Source organism: Orycteropus afer, unplaced genomic scaffold (assembly GCF_000298275.1).
Source record: "Orycteropus afer afer isolate SDZICR_OR568_19922 unplaced genomic scaffold, OryAfe1.0 scaffold00100, whole genome shotgun sequence".
NCBI classification, from domain to species: domain Eukaryota; kingdom Metazoa; phylum Chordata; class Mammalia; order Tubulidentata; family Orycteropodidae; genus Orycteropus; species Orycteropus afer.
Genome location: NW_006921687.1, coordinates 9,124,661 through 9,135,810, shown reverse-complemented (window position 1 = coordinate 9,135,810; position 11,150 = coordinate 9,124,661). Strand labels below are relative to the sequence as shown.

General features: G+C 38.0%; 1 protein-coding gene across 1 annotated transcript in view; it reads right to left on the bottom strand.

Moving 5' to 3' along the window:
* OVCH1 (ovochymase 1) overlaps positions 1-10,893 on the bottom strand; it is a 132,830-nt gene extending 121,937 nt beyond the window's left edge. Inside the window, exons 1-7 of the mRNA XM_042781292.1 lie at positions 10,830-10,893; positions 10,071-10,189; positions 9,696-9,793; positions 7,011-7,183; positions 3,501-3,596; positions 2,722-2,873; positions 1,032-1,227 (exon numbers count right to left, since the gene is read on the bottom strand). Of these exons, the coding sequence (XP_042637226.1) occupies positions 1,032-1,227; positions 2,722-2,873; positions 3,501-3,596; positions 7,011-7,183; positions 9,696-9,793; positions 10,071-10,189; positions 10,830-10,893 (898 nt within the window). The remainder of the gene's footprint in view (positions 1-1,031; positions 1,228-2,721; positions 2,874-3,500; positions 3,597-7,010; positions 7,184-9,695; positions 9,794-10,070; positions 10,190-10,829) is intronic.
* Between the last annotated feature and the right edge of the window lie 257 nt (positions 10,894-11,150).

Here is an 11,150-nt window from a genome sequence, read left to right as displayed (position 1 = left end):
CCCGTGCTTACCTAGCTCCCGGAGACCCGGTCCCTCTCGGGAGGGTAACAAGGGAAAGTGTTCAGTATATAAGTGTTCCTAGTATATATACACACTAGGAGCTCTGGTAGCGTAGTGTTTAAGGCACTTGACTGCTAACCAGAAATCAGGCAGTTCAAACCCACCAGCCATTCCTCAGGAGGAAGGTTGGGCAATCTATTTCCGTATTGATACCACCTTGGAAACCCAAGGAGGGGTTGCTATGAGTCAGGTCCAACTTGACGGCACCTAACAACAGCAACAACATATATATATATACACACATATACATATACACACACACACTAAACTAATTTCTGGAAGTTATGCCTCTTACTTCTGTAGAGGTTGTCTCTTTGTATGATGAGCCTCTGGTCCCTCAGGACTGAGCCTTCCTGACTCCTGCTCAGGACTCTCTCAACTCTCTGGTATATATGCACTTCACCTTTTATTGCAATGGTTTACTTCTTTGTTCACTAAGAAGATGGAAAGTTCTTTGTGAACAGGTCTGGTATCTGCATACTCACCTTTTCCTTATCTAGATTTTAGTGCTGCAGAGCAAAGTCATTTCTCCAAAGGCCACTGTCATCAAGTTAAATGAACAAGGCTTAATGGGAGACATGGGAATGATTTATTTTTAGTGCTTTTAAATAGTGCAGAGAAAAAAAATACACATATTAATTCAATATATGAAGAAATAATCCTCACATGATGAGTTTATCCTCAAATGATGTTTTAATATATCAAATACAAAAAAGAAAAAAAGCCCACTCATGAAAATTTTCTCATACAGGGATTCAGTTTAGGGCCAAGTTAAATTGACAAGTGTTGGTGCTCCTGAATCCAGAGAGAGAAGTTTACATATACTGGATTTACTATTGAAAACCAGCTATATCTTGATTTGTTTTAAAGCTTAGTTCTGATTATATCTGCAACATTTCAGAATAACTACACTTGAGCTAAATATAATCAAAGTTTTACTAAGAATGAAAGGAAGAATTCAGAGAAAGTACCCATACCTGTGATCATGTTATGGGTGATGAAATCCATCCACTCAAATACTTTAGAGAAAATGCTAGGTGATACCCTTCTTTGGTTATTTCTTAAAGGTACCCAGCCTTTAGCACAACCACCTCTCCAGGAAGTGATTCCAGCAGGAGTCCAGGTTCCATCATCTCTTCTACAAACAAGTGGTCCTCCAGAGTCCCCCTTTCATAGTGTATGCATATAGAGAAAAAAAAAAAAATACTGTAAATGTTCACAAATATTTTCTCAGTCCCCAAAATATCAGTTCTCATCTCAAAGAGAGAAGAGAGACAGGTACATAAGTCCACTTGCCATTTTCCATCCAGATTTTGTCTGTTTGTTGTCTCATCATTAGTTTCAAAGTGTGGTCTTTCATCCAAATATAACCACCTTTCACCTACTGCTGGCAATCTCATCAAGCTAATAATTTCTTTCACCTTTTTGTTTCTTTATCTTATATCAGCAACTACTATGTACATTCTAAAAATCAACGGAAAGGGGAAGTTTGGGTGGGGGTGGGGGTGGGGGACAGGTACATATATATTCTTCCACTGTAGCTTGTCCTTGACATTGATGAGAAATAGACACGGTTATATCCCAAGCCCACCCATCAGTGAATAAAACCACCAAGGGGGTTCTATTGCATAGGGGCTCAAGGCTTTGAATATAGTAAGCCTAAGAAGAGTAATTTTGTTCCAGAAAGTGTAGGTAAAAGGACTACCTTGGCTCTTATGCTCATAGATAAGGAACCTATCTTTAATAACCTTTCAGAATAATATGCTGCTTTGAGAACAAGTTTCAGACAATTTTATGTCAGGTTAAGCCCTCCTCTTAAGAAACTGAATTACTTCTTGAAGGTTTCATCCAAAAAAGAAAAGCTTGTAATGGATGCAAGAAGAACAAAGCACCCATGGGTCTACCAGTGTTCAATTTGGAAAGAGGCATCATTTTATTTCTTCCCCCTCTAAACTCCTCTTGTTCCCTGTCCTATCCTAGAAGAAAAATTAAAATTCTTCAAAAAGATAATTTCAGGGTGCTTTCTATAGCAGTGTTGAGCTCCTTGCTAGCAAAGAGTAAAAACTCACTGCTTTTTGACCTTGAAAGAATAATTAGGTCTTCCAAGTAAATTTTTCTCTATCTAAAATTTGAAACTCATGTTATTTTGCAAATGGTCTCCCTATCCTCTCTCTACGTCTTGTAAAGATTGGTTTTCTTTGTGAATTGTTTGAGTCTTGAGAGGTTATTGTTATTTACAACATCTCTTACTCAACAGTTACTAAAGCTATGCAATCTTTGGTCAAACTTTGTGCAAGCATTGCATTCTGCACTAAAAGCAAAAGAAAGAAAAAATAATCACAATATTTAACAAAATATGGAATGGCAAACAACTGTAATGGACCTAATTATCTTGCTAAAGTGTTTATCTTGCTTGATTCCAATTAGGTTGGACAAGTTGTAACCACCCAATCACCTATTCGTATGCATGGGTAGGAATGGGCATGGAGACAGGGAAGAATTCTCTCTGCATAGTCCAAATAAACTTTTTCAGTAGAAACAAGGTGGAAGGAGGAGGAAGAGAATTTTTGAAACATAACTCCCCAAAAGAAGCTCCTAGGGAAAGGCAGAATCCACTACCCCCATATTACTGAATAAGTGGGATAGTTTATGCTTTTGTACCTGGCAAGCATCCTTTTCTTCATCAAGAAAACCAGCACAAAACATGGTCCCTTCCAGGGGAGGAAGGTTCATGTTCTTGAGCACAGTATTACATGTTCTGTCATCCAAGATGGGAAGTTCCACTTCCTGTAGGACATCTGCATATTGTGATGCTGCAGAAAGGGACTGGTGAGTTAGCCAACAATTGTCCTAATGCAAACAAGTTAATAAAAAACCACAAGTGTAAAACTATTTCAAGCAAAATTTTACCCAAAATGTATAAATGCTTATTTTTCAGGTGAGAATTATATTCTTTTTAAAAATCAGGTACATGGTAAAAGACATTTTTGGAAAAAATTCAGAGTTTTAAGGTCACATTAGGCAATTGAGCAATTAAGCGTTCTCTGAATACACGTTTGAATGTTTCCCAAGAGGAAACTTTCAATAAATATTTTGTAAATGTTTAATTATTTTAAATATCACAGTATTAAAGACAAAAAAACTGAACTATTGTTTTATGTCTATCTTTTTACTGTACTCTGTCTTATCTGTCATCATTGTCTCGTTCCTTTTATCTGACACACCTAACCAAAATGCCATCAGCAGAAGTGTTCTGAATAGCCTAGAGGAGAGTCTAATACTTTTATGTGGTGAAGACAATTGGGAACATTCAGTGCGTCAGAACTCAGGGGAAAAAAAAAGAAGATAAGTGAATTATGCATTTTCAACAAATATTCCTTCCACTGGGTATAAAAAGGGACCTGGAAGAAGTATTATTATATTCTTCTGTTGCCTCTTACAGTCTGAAATCTTACGCCATCCACTGGTCATGCAAAAAACCCCTGTTTCATATTTATCATGTCTAGGTGGAAGACAGACTGGTTGAACAGCAGTTGCTAAAAAAAAAAAAAAAAGAAAAAAGAAATCATGAGGTTCAAGGAAAGACAAGAGACGTTAGACATCTTTGTATCATTGCAGCAGTGAACACCTGCTCACATCCTGCAAGCTGCAACATGCTATGGATTTCATGGCTTCCTCATTTTCTTCTTAAAAGTAATAATAGCATTTTAAGAGTTACTCCTTATATTTATAGAAATTTAGAAAATGCAGCAAAGGTATAAAAGGAAAAATATCATCATTATTCTGCATACTACCATGCCCCACAAAAAACTACTAACATTTAAGAATATGCCCTTGTTATAAAGTATATTTTTTCATGCAATAGCATGACTATGTGGATAACATTCTTTTAGGTCTCAGTGAATTAACAGAAAAAAAAAATCTCAGCCCTGGGGACAATTACATATAACTTGGGGGACACAGGAGATACAAACATTAAATAAATTACTTAGACAGCTAGGTGTTACATTCTCCGGACAAAATCAGAGCAGGGTAAGTGAAATGAGAAGTGTGAGGGTTAGGATGATGGTGTGAGAGATGTAATTTTAAATACTGTGGCATGGTAAGTCTCATTGAGCAGGTGACATTTGAGCAAAGCTTTGAAGGAACTGAGAGATGGAATCACGCAATTGTCTGGAGGGAGACCATTTGCAGAAGAATCATAATGGAAAAATCCCTGCAATACGATCATACCACATATGTTGGAGGATCAATGGGGAGGTCAGGACAGCTGGAGTAGATTAAGCAAACAGCAGTTTTTTTAAAAAAGGAATAACAGAGAGAAGTTATACAAATAGCACTGGGTAGAAGGAAATGTCAGATGATAACATTGATGTATGTCATGTTATGTAATGTAATGTAATGGGGAACCATTAAAGTGTTCTGAACAAAGTGATATATTCTGCCTTACAGTTAAAAAAAAATACTCTGGCTGCTGGGCGAAGACTAAACATATGGGTGCAAAAGCAGCAGCTGGAGATGAGACAAGATAGAACTAATGGTAATCCAGGTAAGAAATGATGATGGCCTGGAACAGGATGGTAAGAGAGGAGAGTGCAAGGCAGAAACAAACAGGACTTTCTGATGGATTGAGCATACAGTGTGACAGAAAGACGAATCAAAGATGAGCCCAAAGTCCTTAAATAAGTGGAAGGATGGAGTTATCGTTAATAGAAATGGAGAAGACTATGGGTAGAGTGAATTTGGGATGCGGATGATAATCAGGATTCCGTTTTAAACAGAGTTTAAGATGCCTATTATCCATCCAAGTGGATGCCTAGTGGTTACTGTTCATTTCCATTGAGTCAATTCCTACTTGTTGCACAGCGTTTTTAAAAAATGTAACTTTTGGAAGCAAATCACCAGTGCCTCTGGGTGGGTTTGAACCACGAACCATTTGGCTACTAGTATAGCACATAACCATCTGCACCACCCAAGGACACCTGACATGCCTATTAGTTATCCAAGGAGATGAGTTGTAGACATTGGTTATATGATTCCCATTAATCCCGTAAGCATTATGTAATATAAAGAAACCTTGCCTAAGTATACAAAATTAGGAGCAGTTGCCAAGTAGATGATGTTTAAAGTGTTGCACTAGGATGAGATCAGTAGGTCTGGATGTGAGCAGAGACAGAGCAGAAGAGGTCCAAGGCTCTACTCTGGTACAGTCAAGCAATAAGAGGTCAGGAAGATAAGGAGGAATCATCAAAGAAGACTAAGGAAGGATAGAAAGGTATAGGAAGAAAACCAGTGGAGCTCTGGAATTCTGAAAAAATATATATATATTTCCAGAGAGAAGATAAGAACAACTATGTCAAAAACTCCTATCAAATAATATGAAGATTGAGAATTTACCTTTGAATTTAGCAACATGGAAGTCACTGGTGATTGTGTCAAGAGCAAATTTAGTACAGTGTAGAGTGAAAGCCTGATTAACTTGGATGCCTAATGAACATTTCAAATCCAGTACATTCCATTTTGAGAGTTAAAGAGGAAATTGACATACCTAGCATAGGCAGTTCTTCCTGGTTTTTCTATAAAACTGAACAGAAAAATGTAGTATCTTTTGATATAAAATTCTAGGTTGAATTATTCCCAGTATTTTGAGGATATTATTCTAGCATCTTCTAGTTTTCACTGATGCTATTGAGAAGTCAGCTGTCAGTCTAATTGTCATTCTCTTTTAGGTAATGTAGCGCCACCCCTGCAATATGCTTCCAATATCCACTCTTTGTGTTTCAATGTTCTACAGTCTCACTGCAATCTGTCTAGGTATAAAATTAGTTTTAGTAACATAGAGCCACTCCTCGGAAGGAAAACTGAGCAATCTACTTCCATAGTGATACTGCCTCAGAAACCCAAGGATGGGTCGCTATGAGTCAAGTTTGACTTGACGGCACATAACAACAACAACAGAGTTACCAGTCTTCTTAAATCTTAAGATTTGTGTCAAATCAATTATGACTATGCCTCATTCACTTCTTAAATTTTAGCCTCTCCCCTCATTAGCTATATTCTTTCTAAAGTTCCATCAGAATGTTTACTATACTTTCAGTCTATTTTCTCTGTCTCTTATGCTCTTTGTTCATTCTTTCTTCGGTTACTATTTCAGGTCTTCTATTTCCCTACATCTGATCTAATCTACTACCTAATTCTTTTAGTAAATTTCTAATTCTAACTAAATATTCTTATCTCATGTTTCATTGGCTCTTTTTCAAATCTTCCTTTTAATGTAATAGCTTCTTGGGTTTTAAATCATTTTTCATACTTTTACTTCCTTAAACTTTATATATATGTGTGTGTGTGTGTGTAAGTATATATGTGCATGTATATGCATATACTTATGTATTTTATATATATATATATATATATATATATATATATATATATTTATATTATGTATCTTATTTTAACATCAAACTTCAAAAGGTCTGGTTCTAGTTTATTTCTGAAAATTTCTTTGATGACTAACTTCTCTGCATGTTTCTGATTTCTGTGCTCACATTCATTAAAATTTCATGAGACTACATTGGAGCTGGGATTTATGGTTAATTTTTTTCAGAAATGATTTACTTTTACTTCTTCCAGAAGCCTTACTTATTCACCTGGTTCCTCTTTAAACTTAAATCATGGCTTGTAGCTTGATTACACCCAAGGCACTTCAAAGAAAGGCCTGCTGATCTACTGAAAAATTGGCCACTGAAAATCCATGGAGTATAAGTGTCTACTCTGACATGCATGGAGTCTCCATGAGTTGGAATCAACTCAATGGTAACTGTTTTTAGGTTGAATATTTTATAAAAGAAAAAAAAAATTAGCTATTCTATATTACTTGATAAATATAGAAATTAAAGTTAACAGAATAGTTTTTCCATTGCCTTTTTTATATTCCAAATCTCTTTACTTACCAAACTGGACTTTGTATTTTAGATGTAGCAGTGCAATATCAGAATTCATATATCCCAATCTGTTGTAGTCAGGATGAATAATAATTTTTGAGACAGGAATAGTCTGTTCTTGTTTATCCTTCTGAAAGAGGTTGTACTCTCCAACAGTCACAGTCAGATTCTTAAATTGCATCCTAAAACCAAACAAAACTGTTTTAATAATTGTTTTCCCCATAAAAGACTGTGTTGGTTTCCATGTAATTAAATGTAAAGTGATTAATGCCTCTTGTAATAGTTGGAGCTGTGTGTCAACTTGGCTGGACCACAATTCTGTGTGGTTTAAGCAGTTGTAGTGTGGGTTATTCCCATGATGGGATCGGATGTATATGTTTTGAGCAGCCAATCTTTTGAAAGGGGAGTTTCCCTATGGGTGTGGCCTGCTTCCAGTATATTTATGGACATCTGGGAAAAGAGACACTCTTCTCTGGATCAGGATCTGTTGTGCTGCCTACAATTGTCCATGAGCGAACAAACCACCATTTGGCCTGGAGATATTGGATTCATCATTTGTTGGAGTCAACAGCCGGTATACTGCCTGCCAACCTTGAGCTCATCAGCCCTTGAAGCTGTGTGAGTCAGGAAAAGCCTCCAGCTTGACATTTGATTCAAGAACTTGGGACTCGCCAGCCTCTATAAGTGTGTGAGCCATTTTCCTAAGATACATTTCTCTTTCTCTATATGTATATATAAGCCTTACTGGTTTTGTTTCTCTAGAGAACCCAACCTAACACAGTATCTTTCTTTTAGAAATTTTGAATAATGGAACAGATCAAACTTAAATAAGGTGAAGATATTAACAGAAGGAAACTGATAACTATAAGACAGAGAAAGTCTCTTATATATATTCCCCAGATAAAATCTACAATAGGTTCTGAGGATTCACAAGTAACTTTTTTTTTCAATGCCTATCCTCAGTAAACTGAAGGGCAAACTATCTTGGCTAGACATTGCTAGTTTCCAGCTAACCAGTTTAACCTCCAAAACATACAAAATAGTATCCTGAGACTATCAGTTGTTTCTTTTTTCTTTTCTTTGTCCCTTCCCCATCTTATAAATCTTGTCCTGCCTTTAGTTGTTGACAAGAATCTAGGAGTTGGGTCTTTCCTTTGCTGACAGGAGTCTAGTAGTCTCTCCTGTATGAGTAAACTACTCGTGTGCTGGACATAACTCAATGTCCCAGAGCTGTTCTTGGTCTCCCTCTCTTCCTTTGTTTTTGCACCCGTGCTCTCACTCCAGCTATAAATCTTTTGGCTCTCTTCACCACTAGAATGCGTCCCTTATGAAAAGAGAAATGATGTTTGTCTTTATCAGCATTGCATCTCTTGTTTCAAGCTCAGGAACTGGCAAATAAGATGTATGAACAGATGAATACATGTTATATATGTGAAGCATGCATATTAGATATTTTGTGCTAATTATATATGCAAGTGTTATAAGGCATCTGCTGATATTTATCCTTTTTTTCCCCCCATAACAGAACCATACTTTTTCAGGTAAACCCAGTCAATGTGGCTTAGTAAGCTTGCCTGTTGCTTGCCTACTGGTCTGGGCACTAGGTAACCAAAACATCCCTTCAAGTCCTTCCAAGTCTTAGGAGGAGATCCATTACTATTGATTTCTGCCAATTATCATCACTTCCTATACTTTAGATCTATAAAAAGTCATGATTTTTCAGTCACAAGAAGGGTTTATTTTCTGTGAATGCTTTCACCTACCATCATCAATTGTCCTTCCACAAAGTACTTAAGTGTGAACTCCTTTTCTGCCTTTGCACACAAATCAGAGTCTAAACATGGTGCACCATTTGTAATACAACATGGAATTTGTTTTCCAGATCTGTCTTGTCTTTTCTCTTATTAGTACCCTCTCTTAATCGAGCCAAGTATCTGTAACTTCCACAATATATTTTCTCTCTGAATGACTTAAACAAGGAGCCATGGTGGTTCAGTGACTGCTAACTGAAAGGTTGGTGGCTTGAACCCACCAGCCACTCAGTGGGAGAAAGATGTGGTACTATGCTCCCATAAAGATTACAATTTTGGAAACCTTATGAGGAAGTTCCATCTTGTCCTATAGGGTTGGTATGAGTCTGAATTGGCTCAACTTTAAAGGGTTTGGTTTTTCAATGACTTAAACTCAGATTATTAAAATTGTGAAGCATCCATTTAACATTTGCTATTAATACTTTATTATTAGGCGCTCTGGTGGTGTAGTGCCTAAGGTATTTGACTGCTAACCAGAAGGCTGGGGGTTCACATCCACCAGCCACTCATTGGAAGGAAGGTTTGGCAATCTACTTCCATAGTGATATGGCTTGGGAAACCCAAGGAGGGGTCGCTATGAGTCGGATCCGACTGGATGGCAGTGCATTTTTTTTTTTTTTATTAATATTATTAGAATAAGTAAACCCACCCCAATCCTAGTCTTAAGTCCACAAATTATACATGATATCTAGAATCTTTAGGGTCTCTGATTAGAAGCGTAGGAAGCATAGGAAGTCTCAGGCAGAGATAAGATCTAGGGACCAGGTGGAAAAATTTAAAAAGGGCATGCGAGTGAATCCTTCCATGATATTTAGAGCTTCAAATCTCTCATCCCTGTAGCCATTAGTTCAATTTTGACAAACAGTGGAGGTCCTCAACTTACTCATCGAAGCTGACCAGGCAGTGTGCTGCTGTAACCACTAGATCATCTGGAATCCAGCTTCCTCCACAGAAGTGGTGCTCACCTAATTTTAGAGATACCTGCCCAAGAAGAAAATGAAAAACAAACCTAGGATATGTCTCCCCACAAACATCTTCCCCTCCAGAAACATTTAAAACAACTCATCTAATCTAACATTTTAAAAATACTGGTATCAATTGGTTATTCAGATATTTCCCAAAAAGTAAATATTTGGCAGTAGTTTGTGTGGAATCAGGAGAAAAATTACAGTAACTTGAAGTTTTGATTTTTGAAACAAAGGAAATAGTTCACTACTTTCTCATTTTAAAAAAGAAACAATGCCTTTCACATACTGACCTGCCATGGATGTCCACCAACTGTTGAATTTCTCCAACTATTAATTCTAGAGAAGAATCCAGATTCCAAGGCAGTTTCCTTACTTTTCAAGTCAACTGGACTAATTCCACACTTCAGTCCTGTGTGGGAGAGCGCATAAGTGTGTGTCTTCTCTCACATATTGCTTTACTTAAGAGTTCACTTTATCAGGATTTCACACTGGGATATTCCTAGCCTCTGTAGCTGCAGTGTATCCCGTTTCTTTCCTCAGGATATCCCTTTGTATGTTTCTAGAGTGCCAAGTCCCACAGTCACCCAGATGTTGGATCTCCTATCCCTTGTCAGCCTGAGCTGCCATAAGGTAAGGAGATCTTTGGGCAGGAATGAGCCTACTGACCCTCTGGAACTTGAAACGAGGCTTAATTTGGGAGGGTGCACATTCAATAATTTAGGTTGTATTAAAGATACTGGGAACAACATATGCTACTAGGAAGAGAAACATTTGGCTTTGCTTAATTACTTCAACGTCGTGTTTCCGTGGAGGAGGCTCTCAGCACAAGCATAGTTAGCAAAGTGCATGAAAACTAGAACTCGAGAATCCAGAGAATTTCAAAAAGAAAATCTGGCCCAAGCCCTTCCTTTGAATATCTGGGCCTGGCTGTTGCTCCTCGCCCATTTCTACCAAAATGTGTCAGAAGAGGTGTCTACAACACTGGGAAATTCGGGCTAAGAAGGAAGTCAGTCATCCCTCCTCAGTGCTCTCTAGTTTCCCAGGCTTACCTAGGCTTTGGGGGAGGCTGATGGTGAGCAACAGCAGCAAACCAGCCCGCGCCAACTCCCCCATGGCCTGCACGCTCTGCTGGAACCTCAGCTCCTAGTTTCTTCGTCCCGGCTGCGAAAACTAAGCGATGAAGGTTCTCCTCAGCATTGCATTCCCTTTAGTGTTCGGGAAATGGCCCGCAGGCCGCGATCTTCTTCATTCCTGGGCTGCGGCGCTAATGGGACTCACCTGCAGCAGCACTTAGGCTCATAGGTTTTCCTCTTCTGGCTGGTTCTGGAGTCTCAACAGCTCTCGTGCTGCGCAGATTGCCTACGGCATAG